The 21,622-nt window shown below is 40.3% G+C and overlaps 1 protein-coding gene across 4 annotated transcripts in view; it reads right to left on the bottom strand.

Moving 5' to 3' along the window:
• The window catches only part of WNT6 (Wnt family member 6), a 216,551-nt gene that overhangs the window by 21,220 nt on the left and 173,709 nt on the right, over positions 1-21,622 (bottom strand). For 3 of the 4 annotated variants that reach the window (XM_072122325.1, XM_072122324.1, XM_072122326.1), the window contains exon 2: positions 1,394-1,614. In XM_072122325.1, the coding sequence (XP_071978426.1) occupies positions 1,394-1,592 (199 nt within the window). In that variant the 5' untranslated portion in view covers positions 1,593-1,614. The remainder of the gene's footprint in view (positions 1-1,393; positions 1,615-21,622) is intronic. The other variant, XM_072122327.1, reaches the window with a different exon arrangement.

The raw sequence follows: 21,622 nt of genomic DNA, 5'->3' as shown, positions 1-21,622 counted from the left end.
GTGTATTATCCCTGTACTGTGACATCACTGTGTGTACTGTGACATCACTGTGTGTACTATCCCTGTACTGTGACATCACTGTGTGTATTATCCCTGTACTGTGACATCACTGTGTGTATTATCTCTGTACTGTGACATCACTGTGTGTATTATCCCCTGTACTGTGACATCACTGTGTGTATTATCCCTGTACTGTGACATATCTGTGTGTATTATCCTGTACTGTGACATCACTGTGTGTGTTATCCCTGTACTGTGACATCACTGTGTGTATTATTCCTGTACTGTGACATCACTGTGTGTATTATCCCTGTACTGTGACATCACTGTGTGTATTATTCCTGTACTGTGACATCACTGTGTGTATTATGCCTGTACTGTGACATCACTGTGTGTATTATCCCTGTACTGTGACATCGCTGTGTGTATTATCCCTGTACTGTGACATCGCTGTGTGTATTATCCCCTGTACTGTGCCATCACTGTGTGTATTATCCCTGTACTGTGACATCACTGTGTGTATTATCCCTGTACTGTGACATCACTGTGTGTATTATCTCTGTACTGTGACATCACTGTGTGTATTATCCCCTGTACTGTGACATCACTGTGTGTATTATCCCTGTACTGTGACATCACTGTGTGTATTATCCCTGTACTGTGACATCACTGTGTGTATTATCCCTGTACTGTGACATCACTGTGTGTATTATCTCTGTACTGTGACATCATTGTGTGTATTATCCCTGTACTGTGACATCACTGTGTGCATTATCCCTGTACTGTGACATCACTGTGTGTATTATCTGTACTGTGACATCACTGTGTGTATTATTCCTGTACTGTGACATCGCTGTGTGTATTATCTCTGTACTGTGACATCACTGTGTGTATTATCTGTACTGTGACATCACTGTGTGTATTATCTCTGTACTGTGACATCACTGTGTGTATTATCCCTGTACTGTGACATCACTGTGTGTATTATCTCTGTACTGTGACATCACTGTGTGTATTATCTGTACTGTGACATACTACCTGTCCTCAGTGCTGTAATATGGTGCAGCAAAATGTTTGTTACAATGCATTGGTTACATAGTATTTAGCTCCTAGCACTGATGTTGCTGTCAGGCTGCTCTGGGAGTTGTAGTTGTGACATGTATCATATAAAGTAATTGCTATATAAGCAGTTGTCTCCTGTAGTGTTCATGTCTTAGTATCTTTCCTGGAAATCTTCTGTCATCGCCTCCTTCTCCAGCTCTTAGTCACCACAATAATATAACAATAGTCTCTTCCAGAACCAGCGCTGATGACTCCGGCCCGGGGGCAGATACAACCATTACTGCACTTAATCTCCAGCTCCTCGGGGGGGCGCTGACATGAATTTGGTTACCTTGCTGCAGGATCTTTCCAAAATACTTGTTGTGACTGGTGCAGTTCCACCTCCTGGACCTGAACTGGTACTGACACTCCCGCACCGCCATCTTGGCTCCCTTGGCCACCTCGCTTACGATCTCGGGTTCGGTCTGGCACAGCTCGGCCTGTTTGCCGGCCAGGCGCTTGGTTTTCCTGCAGATGCTGTTGGGGTCCATCACCAAGGGGCTGCCGACTGCCCTGCCAAATTAGTAGAAAAAAGAGAGAGAGAGAGAGAAAAATAAGTGGAGGAGAGAAGAGCGCGCGGCGCGGTGCACAAAGCCCCGCTTGTTACAATCATGTGACTCAATGTTCTCTACAAGCCGCACAATGTTATTCTATCCAGGTCCTTGCCAAGGGACCTCCGATCTCTGCGGCCGGAGAAACAGCGCCCCCCGCGGTGCGCTTCCCTCCTCGCCCTCAGACACCGCCCCGCCTGTCCTCCGCAGAAGGGAAAAACACAACAAAGCAGACAGTGCCGCCTATTATTTGGACGCTGTGAAATAATATTAGTCAAATATAGAAAGATAAAGCAATATTTTCTCTGTCTCGGCAAACGACGAGGCGTCCAGCTATTGTGCGGTTTACGCGGCCGCAAGAGAATTAGAACCATGAGGGGAGGCCGGATCAGTACCGGCGTGAGAAATTCCCTAATATGGTGATAATAGAACGGGAGAAACCATGTCCTGGAGGAGCACTCCGGAAACAAATACTAAAATTAATGAAGGAAAACAAAATAAGTAATTAATTAAAAAAGAAATCGAGAAATTGTGTTCACAGTGTAACAAGCTATGTGTCTCCATGGTAACAGACTATAAACAAGCTAAATGTAGTCAGTACTTCCTCCCATCAAACTCCATCCTGATAGACCAGGGACATTACTCATAGATCCAGGCACCGGGACTGTGATATCTGCTTATAGTTCCTACCCATGGTCTCTTCGAAAATCAACTTTTCAAATGATGCTAATGGCCCTGGGGATGTTACCAGAGCCCCTCCATGCTGTAGATTTACAGGGCTGCTTTTGTCCAAAAACTGACCTGGCCAACCTGATGTTTAGCTCCTCTCCTATTTGGGTCACAACTTGTTCATTGTCAGAATTACTGGTTGTCACAATTAAAGGACATTTACCACCAGGATGAAGGCTTGTAAACAAAGCACTGACCCAGTGGTCCTGATACACCATGGACATTACCCATAGATCCAGCCAGGGACTGTGTGATCTTCTTATATGTGTTCTCCATGGCCTCCTTCCTTCTAATATCAATTATGCTAATGACCCAGAAGGACACTGGGGGGCGCTACCAGAAACCTCCATGGTGTAGCTTCACAGGCTGTTGTACTGTCTCACCCTCTCCCTGCTCCCTAACCTCTTCCAACTACAGACGCAGTAGTGTTACAATGATAGCGTTACCGGGAACCTCCGATAACGCTTACAACCACCGCTGCGCTGTACACTGGAAAATGCCGGGTGAAGCGGGTGTTTTCTAGGGTACAGCGCTGCAGTGTTTGTTAGCGTTATCGGAGGTTTCTGATAACGCTAGCGGTGTAACACTGCGGCCTCTGCTGTAGCACTAGGAGCGACTAGCTTTAGTAATCGGCTCCTAGTGCAGTTTTTACAGGTGACAGGTCCTCTTCAATAAATGTCGCTCAATACATAATTCCAGCAGGGGGGATTTTACTATAAGGCCATAAGCCGCAGGTGCTCTTCTCCCACATTCTCCCCTGGGTGCTAAAGAGGGAATCGGTCTCCTTCCGCTTCTGGCAGGCAACACTATAGTGTCGTCTTACAGACTTGTATACTTTCATGTGCCCCCTAAAATTCCGCTGATGGCAGAATCTAAATAGAATCAGTCTCCTTCCCCTTCTGGCAGGCAACACTATAGTCCCTTCTTACAGACTTGTATACTTTCATGTGCCTCTAACATGCTAGTGATGGCAGGATCTCAATAGAATCAGTCTCCTTCCCCTTCTGGCAGGCAACACTATAGTCCCTTCTTACAGACTTGTATACTTTCATGTGCCTCTAACATGCTAGTGATGGCAGGATCTCAATAGAATCAGTCTCCTTCCCCTTCTGGCAGGCAACACTATAGTCCCTTCTTACAGACTTGTATACTTTCATGTGCCTCTAACATGCTAGTGATGGCAGGATCTCAATAGAATCAGTCTCCTTCCCCTTCTGGCAGACAACACTATAGTCCCTTCTTACAGACTTGTATACTTTCATGTGCCTCTAACATGCTAGTGATGGCAGGATCTCAATAGAATCAGTCTCCTTCCCCTTCTGGCAGACTCGTATACTTTCATGTGCCCCCTTAAATTAGTAAGATGGCAGGATCTGAATAGAATCAGTCTCCTCTCCCTTCTGACAGCTGACAATACAATATCTTTTCAGCATACAGCCATGTTCTGCAGAGGCTCTGCTCCTCTCCTGACAAGCAGGCAAAGAGTCTATTTCTTATGGAGGGGGACAAAGCATGTGTGTCCACCAGCACTGCGCTCATTAGGAGGCCTTGCGCATTCATACACACTGTGAACACCAGGTGGCGCCATTGCTTACACCACAATCATCTTTCTTGCCTTGTTAACCATTGATCTGCCGGTGTCTTCCCCTTCTGCTCATATCTTACATTCCTGGAGCGTGCACGGGTCTGATGTCAGTCTCATGTCAGCTGTCAGTCACTGAGCAGAGTCCTAGCCTCGGGAGATCTCTCTCTCCTCATTCTTCTGTCTTTCCCCACTCTCTCTTACATTTTCTCTCTCCTCTGTCACTTTGTCTTCTGAAAAATGCAAACAAATCGTCCTCTCCCTGAGGCCCTTCGCGGGGGCTGACGATGGATGACAGCTCGGGAGGTGAAGTGTTAAGAGTGACCAGACTCCACCAGACACCGCGGACCCCTGATCCACTCTGCAGATTATATTGGACAATTGCTTATCTAGCAGTTACCTTAAAAGCTGTCTCCTATAATAAACCTACCAGAAAGATGTGGGTGGCATCAAGGAGCCCTCCTGACAAAACAGATGATCTTCAGGAGAGGTCAATGTTGTAGGATTGGAGGAACATCATCTCCGTGGTAACCAGCAATCACTAGAATGAAGGGGTAACAGCGCTGGGTTCAGCACCAGGCACAGTAATATCCATACGAGTATGACTGGGCTGGTATCATGACCCATTCCATAAGGGGGGCTGCAGTACCAGGCACAGCCACACGGGTATGACGTCGCTCCAGTAACAGAGGAGAGAGTAACCCACGGTGTGCACAGGGTGTAGGGAGTTGTGTTTGACTGTAAGGGGTTAATGTCTTTTAAGAAGAATAAGATTTTGAGGGACTTGACATAATTACTGCAATTCTACTGTCTACTGCAGGCGACATCTCCGCTCCTCGGACCACCTGCAAGAAGCTAATCCCACCTGCAGGGCTGACTGCCGCCCGTCCCCGGAGTACGGATGATGCATCAGGGGGCAAAGATTAAGTGACAACATCTGTGTTATTGTCTGAGGAGCGCAGCGCATGCGGAGGGATCGTCACCAACATACAAACTGATCACAGAGCCAACAGGAGAGGCGACGCTCCACGTGTGAATGTAGCTACTCAATAGTATTCATGTCCTGTACTACACTCCAGAGCTGCACTCACTATTCTGCTGCTGGTGCAGTCACTGTGTACATACATGACATTACTTATCCTGTACTGATCCTGAGTTACATCCTGTATTATACTCCAGAGCTGCACTCACTATTCTACTGCTGGTGCAGTCACTGTGTACATACATGACATTACTTATCCTGTACTGATCCTGAGTTACATCCTGTATTATACCCCAGAGCTGCACTCACTATTCTGCTGCTGGTGCAGTCACTGTGTACATACATGACATTACTTATCCTGTACTGATCCTGAGTTACATCCTGTATTATACCCCAGAGCTGCACTCACTATTCTGCTGCTGGTGCAGTCACTGTGTACATACATGACATTACTTATCCTGTACTGATCCTGAGTTACATCCTGTATTATACCCCAGAGCTGCACTCACTATTCTGCTGCTCGTGCAGTCACTGTACATACATGACATTACTTATCCTGTACTGATCCTGAGTTACATCCTGTATTATACTCCAGAGCTGCACTCACTATTCTGCTGCTGGTGCAGTCACTGTGTACATACATGACATTACTTATCCTGTACTGATCCTGAGTTACATCCTGTATTATACCCCAGAGCTGCACTCACTATTCTGCTGCTGGTGCAGTCACTGTGTACATACATGGCATTACTTATCCTGTACTGATCCTGAGTTACATCCTGTATTATACCCCAGAGCTGCACTCACTATTCTGCTGCTGGTGCAGTCACTGTGTACATACATGACATTACTTATCCTGTACTGATCCTGAGTTACATCCTGTATTATACCCCAGAGCTGCACTCACTATTCTGCTGGTGCAGTCACTGTGTACATACATGACATTACTTATCCTGTACTGATCCTGAGTTACATCCTGTATTATACACCAGAGCTGCACTCACTATTCTGCTGCTGGTGCAGTCACTGTGTATATACATGACATTACTGATCCTGTACTGATCCTGAGTTATATCCTGTATTATACCCCAGAGCTGCACTCACTATTCTGCTGCTGGTGCAGTCACTGTGTACATACATGACATTACTTATCCTGTACTGATCCTGAGTTACATCCTGTATTATACCCCAGAGCTGCACTCACTATTCTGCTACTGGTGCAGTCACTGTGTACATACATGACATTACTTATCCTGTACTGATCCTGAGTTACATCCTGTATTATACTCCAGAGCTGCACTCACTATTCTGCTACTGGTGCAGTCACTGTGTACATACATGACATTACTTATCCTGTACTGATCCTGAGTTACATCCTGTATTATACTCCAGAGCTGCACTCACTATTCTGCTGCTGGTGCAGTCACTGTGTACATACATACATGACATTAGTTATCCTGAGTTACATCCTCCAGAGCTGCACTCACTATTCTGCTGGTGGAAATATGTATCTCCTAGAGCTGCCCTCGTCCTGGCTCCTAATATCACACTCAATTATCCTCAGATCTGCAGTGATTATAGCTCTCAGTGAAACCCACATTACAATATATGACATTGTGTTACCGCCAACAATATCAATTCTAAGAAGTATAAATGTAATATAAACAAATAGATGATTACTAATTCTATAAAGTCATATATAAATATTCATAATTATATAATCAAAATAATGAAAAAATCCATGTCATGCTGTGAACAGAATTAACATAATGTATGGCAGCTGTACATATAGAACTATATACAGGAGATCCCAGGTCATAAAAGCTGTACATATATTATACATATGTATATGTGAATACAGTTGTGAACCTGTCACCAGGAAACGTGATTTTAGCTGGTGACAGGTTCCAGTAGCCTGTGCTATGCTGATTTTAAAAATGCTTTTGTCAGAATTCTGAATCCTTTCAGTACTTTCTATAAGTTTATTTCACATTATCCGGGTCCATGCCAGCAGCGTGTGGTGAGTCCTGAGGGTTAGTGCAGCAGTCTGTGGACCACACTTACTAAGGGCTTTGCACGTTCTTTGGTGCAAACTGCTTTCACAGGTATAAGAAGTGTCTGAGACACATTTCTGGCGCATGCAACCCTTTTGTGGCGCAGCTGCACTGGGCATCATGCAACACAAATTAGGGGACATTCCTGTGCTCAACCGGACCCTGTGCCAAACTCATGCAAAGTCAGACATTGGGGCAAATTTACTTACCTGGTCCTGTCGCAATTCACCAATATTGTGCGCCTGATATCCTACATGTGTCGCTTCCCCGCTCAGGTCCCCGGAGTTCACCTTCTTGTTACCGGTGCATGTAAGTGCATTGTCCGTGTATAATGTGCCGTGCGGGAGTCACTAAGATCCTGCCCCCGATATCCTGCATGTGTAGCTTCCCCGCTCAGGTCCCCGGAGTTCACCTTCTTCTTCCTGGTGCATGTAAGTGCATTGTCCGTGTATAATGTGCTGTGCGAGGAGTCACTAAGATCCTGCGCCCGATATCCTGCATGTGTCACTTCCCCGCTCAGGTCCCCGGAGTTCACCTTCTTCTTCCTGGTGCATGTAAGTGCATTGTCCGTGTATAATGCACTGTGCGAGGAGTCACTAAGATCCTGCGCCCGATATCCTGCATGTGTCACTTCCCCACTCAGGTCCCCGGAGTTCACCTTCTTCTTCCTGGTGCATGTAAGTGCATTGTCCGTGTATAATGCGCTGTGCGGGGAGTCACTAAGATCCTGCGCCTGATATCCTGCATGTGTCGCTTCTCCGCTCAGGTCCCCGGAGTTCACCTTCTTCTTCCTGGTGCATGTAAGTGCATTGTCCGTGTATAATGCGCTGTGCAGGGAGTCACTAAGATCGTGCGCCCGATATCCTGCATGTGTCACTTCCCCGCTCAGGTCCCCGGAGTTCACCTTCTTCTTCCTGGTGCATGTAAGTGCATTGTCCGTGTATAATGTGCCGTGCGGGGAGTCACTAAGATCCTGTGCCAGATATCCTGCATGTGTCGCTTCCCCGCTCAGGTCCCCGGAGTTCACCTTCTTCTTCCTGGTGCATGTAAGTGCATTGTCCGTGTATAATGCGCTGTGTGGGAAGTCACTAAGATCCTGTGCCCGATATCCTGCATGTGTCGCTTCTCTGCTCAGGTCCCCGGAGTTCACCTTCTTCTTTCTGGTGCATGTAAGTGCATTGTCTGTGTATAATGTGCTGTGCGGGGAGTCACTAAGATCCTGCGCCCGATATCCTGCATGTGTCGCTTCCCCGCTCAGGTCCCCGGAGTTCACCTTCTTCTTCCTGGTGCATGTAAGTGCATTGTCCGTGTATAATGCGCTGTGCGGGGAGTCACTAAGATCCTGCGCCCGATATCCTGCATGTGTCGCTTCCCCGCTCAGGTCCCCGGAGTTCACCTTCTTCTTCCTGGTGCATGTAAGTGCATTGTCCGTGTATAATGCGCTGTGCGGGGAGTCACTAAGATCCTGCACCCGATATCCTGCATGTGTGGCTTCCCCGCACAGGTCCCCGGAGTTCACCTTCTTCTTCCTGGTGCATGTAAGTGCATTGTCCGTGTATAATGCGCTGTGCGGGGAGTCACTAAGATCCTGCGCCTGATATCCTGCATGTGTCGCTTCCCCGCTCAGGTCCCCGGAGTTCACCTTCTTCTTCCTTGTGCATGTAAGTGCATTGTCCGTGTATAATGCGCTGTACGGGGAGTCACTAAGATCCTGCACCCGATATCCTGCATGTGTCACTTCCCCGCTCAGGTCCCCGGAGTTCACCTTCTTCTTCCTGGTGCATGTAAGTGCATTGTCCGTGTATAATGCGCTGTGCGGGGAGTCACTAAGATCGTGCGCCAGATATCCTGCATGTGCCGCTTCCCCGCTCAGGTCCCAGGAGTTCACCTTCTTCTTCCTGGTGCATGTATGTGCGTGTCTTGCAGCACGTTGTCCGAATCCGTCGGATCTTCTCTCGAAAATGCCGGAAAACCCGACGGATGTGGCCGCGGGACCTTAGTAAATAAGTCCCATTAAGTCTGTCGCACGCCTTATGTTAAAGGTGCACAACAAAAAAGTTGGTGAACTCTGCTGGGCCAGTGCAGGAAAGTGACAGATTCATGATTTCTGGTGCAGGATCTTCATGAATCTGGCGCATGCTGCATTATAAACAGGCAAAACCCCTTTAGTGCAGTTTGCACTAGTCTTAGTGAATGTGCCCCTCTATGTCTCCTCATCCTTCCCTCTGGAGGAGAGGAGACACAGGCACACAAAGACTGCAGCTGCCCCTGGACACACGCTGCTGGCAGGGAGCCAGGTAATGTAAAATAAACTATTATAAAGTAATGATACAGAATGCGGAACAGGCACAGCAGAGGCTATTGGAACCTGTCACCAGCTAGAAATCACATTCCTGGTGACCGGTTCTCTTATGTTCTGTACAGGTGCAGTACTCCATGTGACCAGTAGGTGGTGGTATATTTTGATGACTTGTGGATACAGATACAGATACAGATACAGATACAGACACATACACACATACACACATACATGGGGGGGGGGGGGGGTTTGGGTCGGGTAACAATGGCGGTGCCCGGTAGCTCGCGGCGGAGATAAAGTGCTCCCTCTTTATTAAAAACAATTTATTTTCTGGAGCGGATTCCCCTCTCTCTGAACTCGTCTTTTGTTCTGAACCAGCGGCTAATAAGCAGCTGCACCATTAACCCTTCCCAGGACGCGGCTTAGTAACCTGCCACACTGTCATGAAGGCAATGGAGGTCATTCTTAAAGGGCTACTCCACATTCCGCAGCCTCTGTACTCTGGATGGAAGAGCATATCCCTAAAATCTGTTACATAATTCTTTGAATCACACTAGATAAAGGTAAGATGTATATCTGCTTCTGGGAAAGCTGGGTGACTACTTGCACCTGGCAGTCTAAGCTCCTCCCCTTACAATTAGTAGAGGCACAGACTCCACTTTGCTTCAAGGAGTTTTCTAGCAAAGTGCGATTTTCCCGTCTTGGACAGTTCTGGAACTTTCTGTTATAGATTGTGTCAATATTGTTGCAATTTTCAGGCACTGCGCTTCCTGTCAGTGAATGGATTCCCATCCTCCATCCCTGCGACCTACATCTCACAGCTCAAAATCTAATATGCAAGCAAAAATCTACCACATAATATACTGCAGATCCATAACACAGCATCTTATCTGTTACATTGTATCAGGAATCCAGTATAAATCTACCACATAATATACTGCAGATCCATAACACAGCATCTTATCTGTTACATTGTATCAGGAATCCAGTATAAATCTACACATAATATACTGCAGATCCATAACACAGCATCTTATCTGTTACATTGTATCAGGAATCCAGTATAAATCTACCACATAATATACTGCAGATCCATAACACAGCATCTTATCTGTTACATTGTATCGGGAATCCAGTATAAATCTACCACATAATATACTGCAGATCCATAACACAGCATCTTATCTGTTACATTGTATCAGGAATCCAGTATAAATCTACTACATAATATACTGCAGATCCATAACACAGCATCTTATCTGTTACATTGTATCAGGAATCCAGTATAAATCTACCACATAATATACTGCAGACCCATAACACAGCATCTTATCTGTTACATTGTATCAGGAATCCAGTATAAATCTACCACATAATATACTGCAGATCCATAACACAGCATCTTATCTGTTACATTGTATCAGGAATCCAGTATAAATCTACACATAATATACTGCAGATCCATAACACAGCATCTTATCTGTTACATTGTATCAGGAATCCAGTATAAATCTACCACATAATATACTGCAGATCCATAACACAGCATCTTATCTGTTACATTGTATCAGGAATCCAGTATAAATCTACCACATAATATACTGCAGACCCATAACACAGCATCTTATCTGTTACATTGTATCAGGAATCCAGTATAAATCTACCACATAATATACTGCAGATCCATAACACAGCATCTTATCTGTTACATTGTATCAGGAATCCAGTATAAATCTACACATAATATACTGCAGATCCATAACACAGCATCTTATCTGTTACATTGTATCAGGAATCCAGTATAAATCTACCACATAATATACTGCAGACCCATAACACAGCATCTTATCTGTTACATTGTATCAGGAATCCAGTATAAATCTACCACATAATATACTGCAGATCCATAACACAGCATCTTATCTGTTACATTGTATCAGGAATCCAGTATAAATCTACACATAATATACTGCAGATCCATAACACAGCATCTTATCTGTTACATTGTATCAGGAATCCAGTATAAATCTACCACATAATATACTGCAGATCCATAACACAGCATCTTATCTGTTACATTGTATCAGGAATCCAGTATAAATCTACCACATAATATACTGCAGATCCATAACACAGCATCTTATCTGTTACATTGTATCAGGAATCCAGTATAAATCTACCACATAATATACTGCAGATCCATAACACAGCATCTTATCTGTTACATTGTATCAGGAATCCAGTATAAATCTACCACATAATATACTGCAGACCCATAACACAGCATCTTATCTGTTACATTGTATCAGGAATCCAGTATAAATCTACCACATAATATACTGCAGATCCATAACACAGCATCTTATCTGTTACATTGTATCAGGAATCCAGTATAAATCTACCACATAATATACTGCAGACCCATAACACAGCATCTTATCTGTTACATTGTATCAGGAATCCAGTATAAATCTACCACATAATATACTGCAGATCCATAGCACAGCATCTTGTCTGTTACATTGTATCAGGAATCCAGTATAAATCTACCACATAATATACTGCAGATCCATAACACAGCATCTTATCTGTTACATTGTATCGGGAATCCAGTATAAATCTACTACATAATATACTGCAGACCCATAACACAGCATCTTATCTGTTACATTGTATCGGGAATCCAGTATAAATCTACTACATAATATACTGCAGACCCATAACACAGCATCTTATCTGTTACATTGTATCGGGAATCCAGTATAAATCTACTACATAATATACTGCAGATCCATAACACAGCATCTTATCTGTTACATTGTATCGGGAATCCAGTATAAATCTACTACATAATATACTGCAGACCCATAACACAGCATCTTATCTGTTACATTGTATCAGGAATCCAGTATAAATCTACACATAATATACTGCAGATCCATAACACAGCATCTTATCTGTTACATTGTATCAGGAATCCAGTATAAATCTACCACATAATATACTGCAGACCCATAACACAGCATCTTATCTGTTACATTGTATCAGGAATCCAGTATAGATCTACTACATAATATACTGCAGATCCATAACACAGCATCTTATCTGTTACATTGTATCAGGAATCCAGTATAAATCTACCACATAATATACTGCAGATCCATAACACAGCATCTTATCTGTTACATTGTATCAGGAATCCAGTATAAATCTACCACATAATATACTGCAGATCCATAACACAGCATCTTATCTGTTACATTGTATCAGGAATCCAGTATAGATCTACTACATAATATACTGCAGATCCATAACACAGCATCTTATCTGTTACATTGTATCAGGAATCCAGTATAAATCTACCACATAATATACTGCAGATCCATAACACAGCATCTTATCTGTTACATTGTATCAGGAATCCAGTATAAATCTACCACATAATATACTGCAGATCCATAACACAGCATCTTATCTGTTACATTGTATCGGGAATCCAGTATAAATCTACACATAATACACTGCAGACCCATAACACAGCATCTTATCTGTTACATTGTATCAGGAATCCAGTATAAATCTACACATAATATACTGCAGATCCATAACACAGCATCTTATCTGTTACATTGTATCAGGAATCCAGTATAAATCTACCACATAATATACTGCAGACCCATAACACAGCATCTTATCTGTTACATTGTATCGGGAATCCAGTATAAATCTACTACATAATATACTGCAGATCCATAACACAGCATCTTATCTGTTACATTGTATCAGGAATCCAGTATAAATCTACCACATAATATACTGCAGACCCATAACACAGCATCTTATCTGTTACATTGTATCAGGAATCCAGTATAAATCTACACATAATATACTGCAGATCCATAACACAGCATCTTATCTGTTACATTGTATCAGGAATCCAGTATAAATCTACCACATAATATACTGCAGACCCATAACACAGCATCTTATCTGTTACATTGTATCGGGAATCCAGTATAAATCTACCACATAATATACTGCAGATCCATAACACAGCATCTTATCTGTTACATTGTATCAGGAATCCAGTATAAATCTACCACATAATATACTGCAGATCCATAACACAGCATCTTATCTGTTACATTGTATCAGGAATCCAGTATAAATCTACCACATAATATACTGCAGATCTATAACACTGCATCTTATCTGTTACATTGTATCAGGAATCCAGTATAAATCTACCACATAATATACTGCAGACCCATAACACAGCATCTTATCTGTTACATTGTATCAGGAATCCAGTATAAATCTACACATAATATACTGCAGACCCATAACACAGCATCTTATCTGTTACATTGTATCAGGAATCCAGTATAAATCTACCACATAATACACTGCAGACCCATAACACAGCATCTTATCTGTTACATTGTATCGGGAATCCAGTATAAATCTACCACATAATATACTGCAGACCCATAACACAGCATCTTATCTGTTACATTGTATCAGGAATCCAGTATAAATCTACCACATAATATACTGCAGACCCATAACACAGCATCTTATCTGTTACATTGTATCGGGAATCCAGTATAAATCTACCACATAATATACTGCAGACCCATAACACAGCATCTTATCTGTTACATTGTATCAGGAATCCAGTATAAATCTACCACATAATATACTGCAGATCCATAACACAGCATCTTATCTGTTACATTGTATCGGGAATCCAGTATAAATCTACTACAAAATATACTGCAGATCCATAACACAGCATCTTATCTGTTACATTGTATCAGGAATCCAGTATAAATCTACACATAATATACTGCAGATCCATAACACAGCATCTTATCTGTTACATTGTATCAGGAATCCAGTATAAATCTACCACATAATATACTGCAGACCCATAACACAGCATCTTATCTGTTACATTGTATCAGGAATACAGTATAAATCTACTACATAATATACTGCAGATCCATAACACAGCATCTTATCTGTTACATTGTATCAGGAATCCAGTATAAATCTACCACATAATATACTGCAGATCCATAACACAGCATCTTATCTGTTACATTGTATCAGGAATCCAGTATAAATCTACCACATAATATACTGCAGACCCATAACACAGCATCTTATCTGTTACATTGTATCAGGAATCCAGTATAAATCTACCACATAATATACTGCAGATCCATAACACAGCATCTTATCTGTTACATTGTATCGGGAATCCAGTATAAATCTACTACAAAATATACTGCAGATCCATAACACAGCATCTTATCTGTTACATTGTATCAGGAATCCAGTATAAATCTACACATAATATACTGCAGATCCATAACACAGCATCTTATCTGTTACATTGTATCAGGAATCCAGTATAAATCTACCACATAATATACTGCAGACCCATAACACAGCATCTTATCTGTTACATTGTATCAGGAATCCAGTATAAATCTACCACATAATATACTGCAGACCCATAACACAGCATCTTATCTGTTACATTGTATCGGGAATCCAGTATAAATCTACTACATAATATACTGCAGATCCATAACACAGCATCTTATCTGTTACATTGTATCGGGAATCCAGTATAAATCTACTACATAATATACTGCAGATCCATAACACAGCATCTTATCTGTTACATTGTATCAGGAATCCAGTATAAATCTACTACAAAATATACTGCAGATCCATAACACAGCATCTTATCTGTTACATTGTATCAGGAATCCAGTATAAATCTACACATAATATACTGCAGATCCATAACACAGCATCTTATCTGTTACATTGTATCAGGAATCCAGTATAAATCTACTACATAATATACTGCAGACCCATAACACAGCATCTTATCTGTTACATTGTATCAGGAATCCAGTATAAATCTACACATAATATACTGCAGATCCATAACACAGCATCTTATCTGTTACATTGTATCAGGAATCCAGTATAAATCTACCACATAATATACTGCAGATCCATAACACAGCATCTTATCTGTTACATTGTATCAGGAATCCAGTATAAATCTACCACATAATATACTGCAGACCCATAACACAGCATCTTATCTGTTACATTGTATCAGGAATCAAGTATAAATCTACCACATAATATACTGCACACCCATAACACAGCATCTTATCTGTTACATTGTATCGGGAATCCAGTATAAATCTACCACATAATATACTGCAGATCCATAACACAGCATCTTATCTGTTACATTGTATCAGGAATCCAGTATAAATCTACACATAATATACTGCAGATCCATAACACAGCATCTTATCTGTTACATTGTATCAGGAATACAGTATAAATCTACCACATAATATACTGCAGATCCATAACACAGCATCTTATCTGTTACATTGTATCAGGAATCCAGTATAAATCTACCACATAATATACTGCAGATCAATAACACAGCATCTTATCTGTTACATTGTATCAGGAATCCAGTATAAATCTACCACATAATATACTGCAGATCCATAACACAGCATCTTATCTGTTACATTGTATCGGGAATCCAGTATAAATCTACTACATAATATACTGCAGATCCATAACACAGCATCTTATCTGTTACATTGTATCGGGAATCCAGTATAAATCTACCACATAATATACTGCAGATCCATAACACAGCATCTTATCTGTTACATTGTATCAGGAATCCAGTATAAATCTACCACATAATATACTGCAGATCCATAACACAGCATCTTATCTGTTACATTGTATCAGGAATCCAGTATAAATCTACCACATAATATACTGCAGACCCATAACACAGCATCTTATCTGTTACATTGTATCAGGAATCCAGTATAAATCTACCACATAATATACTGCACACCCATAACACAGCATCTTATCTGTTACATTGTATCGGGAATCCAGTATAAATCTACCACATAATATACTGCAGATCCATAACACAGCATCTTATCTGTTACATTGTATCAGGAATCCAGTATAAATCTACACATAATATACTGCAGATCCATAACACAGCATCTTATCTGTTACATTGTATCAGGAATCCAGTATAAATCTACCACATAATATACTGCAGATCCATAACACAGCATCTTATCTGTTACATTGTATCAGGAATCCAGTATAAATCTACCACATAATATACTGCAGACCCATAACACAGCATCTTATCTGTTACATTGTATCAGGAATCCAGTATAAATCTACCACATAATATACTGCAGATCCATAACACAGCATCTTATCTGTTACATTGTATCAGGAATCCAGTATAAATCTACCACATAATATACTGCAGACCCATAACACAGCATCTTATCTGTTACATTGTATCAGGAATCCAGTATAAATCTACCACATAATATACTGCAGACCCATAACACAGCATCTTATCTGTTACATTGTATCAGGAATCCAGTATAAATCTACCACATAATATACTGCACACCCATAACACAGCATCTTATCTGTTACATTGTATCGGGAATCCAGTATAAATCTACCACATAATATACTGCAGATCCATAACACAGCATCTTATCTGTTACATTGTATCAGGAATCCAGTATAAATCTACACATAATATACTGCAGACCCATAACACAGCATCTTATCTGTTACATTGTATCAGGAATACAGTATAAATCTACTACATAATATACTGCAGATCCATAACACAGCATCTTATCTGTTACATTGTATCAGGAATCCAGTATAAATCTACCACATAATATACTGCAGATCCATAACACAGCATCTTATCTGTTACATTGTATCGGGAATCCAGTATAAATCTACCACATAATATACTGCAGACCCATAACACAGCATCTTATCTGTTACATTGTATCAGGAATACAGTATAAATCTACTACATAATATACTGCAGATCCATAACACAGCATCTTATCTGTTACATTGTATCAGGAATCCAGTATAAATCTACCACATAATATACTGCAGATCCATAACACAGCATCTTATCTGTTACATTGTATCAGGAATCCAGTATAAATCTACTACATAATATACTGCAGATCCATAACACAGCATCTTATCTGTTACATTGTATCAGGAATCCAGTATAAATCTACCACATAATATACTGCAGATCCATAACACAGCATCTTATCTGTTACATTGTATCAGGAATCCAGTATAAATCTACCACATAATATACTGCAGACCCATAACACAGCATCTTATCTGTTACATTGTATCAGGAATCCAGTATAAATCTACCACATAATATACTGCAGACCCATAACACAGCATCTTATCTGTTACATTGTATCGGGAATCCAGTATAAATCTACCACATAATATACTGCAGACCCATAACACAGCATCTTATCTGTTACATTGTATCAGGAATCCAGTATAAATCTACCACATAATATACTGCAGATCCATAGCACAGCATCTTATCTGTTACATTGTATCAGGAATCCAGTATAAATCTACCACATAATATACTGCAGATCCATAACACAGCATCTTATCTGTTACATTGTATCGGGAATCCAGTATAAATCTACTACAAAATATACTGCAGATCCATAACACAGCATCTTATCTGTTACATTGTATCGGGAATCCAGTATAAATCTACTACAAAATATACTGCAGATCCATAACACAGCATCTTATCTGTTACATTGTATCAGGAATCCAGTATAAATCTACACATAATATACTGCAGATCCATAACACAGCATCTTATCTGTTACATTGTATCAGGAATCCAGTATAAATCTACTACATAATATACTGCAGATCCATAACACAGCATCTTATCTGTTACATTGTATCAGGAATCCAGTATAAATCTACCACATAATATACTGCAGACCCATAACACAGCATCTTATCTGTTACATTGTATCGGGAATCCAGTATAAATCTACCACATAATATACTGCAGACCCATAACACAGCATCTTATCTGTTACATTGTATCGGGAATCCAGTATAAATCTACCACATAATATACTGCAGATCCATAACACAGCATCTTATCTGTTACATTGTATCGGGAATCCAGTATAAATCTACACATAATATACTGCAGACCCATAACACAGCATCTTATCTGTTACATTGTATCGGGAATCCAGTATAAATCTACCACATAATATACTGCAGATCCATAACACAGCATCTTATCTGTTACATTGTATCAGGAATCCAGTATAAATCTACACATAATATACTGCAGATCCATAACACAGCATCTTATCTGTTACATTGTATCAGGAATCCAGTATAAATCTACTACATAATATACTGCAGATCCATAACACAGCATCTTATCTGTTACATTGTATCAGGAATCCAGTATAAATCTACCACATAATATACTGCAGACCCATAACACAGCATCTTATCTGTTACATTGTATCAGGAATCCAGTATAAATCTACCACATAATATACTGCAGATCCATAACACAGCATCTTATCTGTTACATTGTATCAGGAATCCAGTATAAATCTACTACATAATATACTGCAGACCCATAACACAGCATCTTATCTGTTACATTGTATCAGGAATCCAGTATAAATCTACCACATAATATACTGCAGATCCATAACACAGCATCTTATCTGTTACATTGTATCAGGAATCCAGTATAAATCTACCACATAATATACTGCAGACCCATAACACAGCATCTTATCTGTTACATTGTATCAGGAATCCAGTATAAATCTACACATAATATACTGCAGACCCATAACACAGCATCTTATCTGTTACATTGTATCAGGAATCCAGTATAAATCTACCACATAATATACTGCAGACCCATAACACAGCATCTTATCTGTTACATTGTATCGGGAATCCAGTATAAATCTACCACATAATATACTGCAGACCCATAACACAGCATCTTATCTGTTACATTGTATCAGGAATCCAGTATAAATCTACCACATAATATACTGCAGACCCATAACACAGCATCTTATCTGTTACATTGTATCAGGAATCCAGTATAAATCTACCACATAATATACTGCAGATCCATAACACAGCATCTTATCTGTTACATTGTATCGGGAATCCAGTATAAATCTACCACATAATATACTGCAGATCCATAACACAGCATCTTATCTGTTACATTGTATCAGGAATCCAGTATAAATCTACCACATAATATACTGCAGATCCATAACACAGCATCTTATCTGTTACATTGTATCAGGAATCCAGTATAAATCTACCACATAATATACTGCAGACCCATAACACAGCATCTTATCTGTTACATTGTATCGGGAATCCAGTATAAATCTACCACATAATATACTGCAGACCCATAACACAGCATCTTATCTGTTACATTGTATCAGGAATCCAGTATAGATCTACTACATAATATACTGCAGATCCATAACACAGCATCTTATCTGTTACATTGTATCAGGAATCCAGTATAGATCTACTACATAATATACTGCAGATCCATAACACAGCATCTTATCTGTTACATTGTATCAGGAATCCAGTATAAATCTACCACATAATATACTGCAGATCCATAACACAGCATCTTATCTGTTACATTGTATCGGGAATCCAGTATAAATCTACCACATAATATACTGCAGATCCATAACACAGCATCTTATCTGTTACATTGTATCAGGAATCCAGTATAAATCTACCACATAATATACTGCAGATCCATAACACAGCATCTTATCTGTTACATTGTATCAGGAATCCAGTATAAATCTACACATAATATACTGCAGATCCATAACACAGCATCTTATCTGTTACATTGTATCGGGAATCCAGTATAAATCTACCACATAATATACTGCAGACCCATAACACAGCATCTTATCTGTTACATTGTATCAGGAATCCAGTATAAATCTACTACATAATATACTGCAGACACATAACACAGCATCTTATCTGTTACATTGTATCAGGAATCCAGTATAAATCTACCACATAACACACTGCAGACCCATAACACAGCATCTTATCTGTTACATTGTATCAGGAATCCAGTATAAATCTACACATAATATACTGCAGATCCATAACACAGCATCTTATCTGTTACATTGTATCGGGAATCCAGTATAAATCTACCACATAATATACTGCAGACCCATAACACAGCATCTTATCTGTTACATTGTATCAGGAATCCAGTATAAATCTACCACATAATATACTGCAGATCCATAACACAGCATCTTATCTGTTACATTGTATCAGGAATCCAGTATAAATCTAGTACATAATGTACTGCAGACCCATAACACAGCATCTTATCTGTTACATTGTATCAGGAATCCAGTATAAATCTACACATAATATACTGCAGATCCATAACACAGCATCTTATCTGTTACATTGTATCGGGAATCCAGTATAAATCTACCACATAATATACTGCAGACCCATAACACAGCATCTTATCTGTTACATTGTATCAGGAATCCAGTATAAATCTACTACATAATATACTGCAGACACATAACACAGCATCTTATCTGTTACATTGTATCAGGAATCCAGTATAAATCTACCACATAATATACTGCAGATCCATAACACAGCATCTTATCTGTTACATTGTATCAGGAATCCAGTATAGATCTACCACATAATACACTGCAGATCCATAACACAGCATCTTATCTGTTACATTGTATCAGGAATCCAGTATAAATCTACTACATAATATACTGCAGATCCATAACACAGCATCTTATCTGTTACATTGTATCAGGAATCCAGTATAAATCTACCACATAATATACTGCAGATCCATAACACAGCATCTTATCTGTTACATTGTATCGGGAATCCAGTATAAATCTACCACATAATATACTGCAGATCCATAACACAGCATCTTATCTGTTACATTGTATCAGGAATCCAGTATAAATCTACCACATAATATACTTCAGATCCATAACACAGCATCTTATCTGTTACATTGTATCGGGAATCCAGTATAAATCTACCACATAATATACTGCAGATCCATAACACAGCATCTTATCTGTTACATTGTATCGGGAATCCAGTATAAATCTACCACATAATATACTGCAGACCCATAACACAGCATCTTATCTGTTACATTGTATCAGGAATCCAGTATAAATCTACCACATAATATACTGCAGACCCATAACACAGCATCTTATCTGTTACATTGTATCAGGAATCCAGTATAAATCTACACATAATATACTGCAGATCCATAAC

The sequence above is a fragment of the Engystomops pustulosus genome, chromosome 8 (genome assembly GCF_040894005.1).
Source record: "Engystomops pustulosus chromosome 8, aEngPut4.maternal, whole genome shotgun sequence".
Taxonomy (NCBI): Eukaryota; Metazoa; Chordata; class Amphibia; order Anura; family Leptodactylidae; genus Engystomops; species Engystomops pustulosus.
This window is presented reverse-complemented; position numbering and strand designations above follow the sequence as displayed.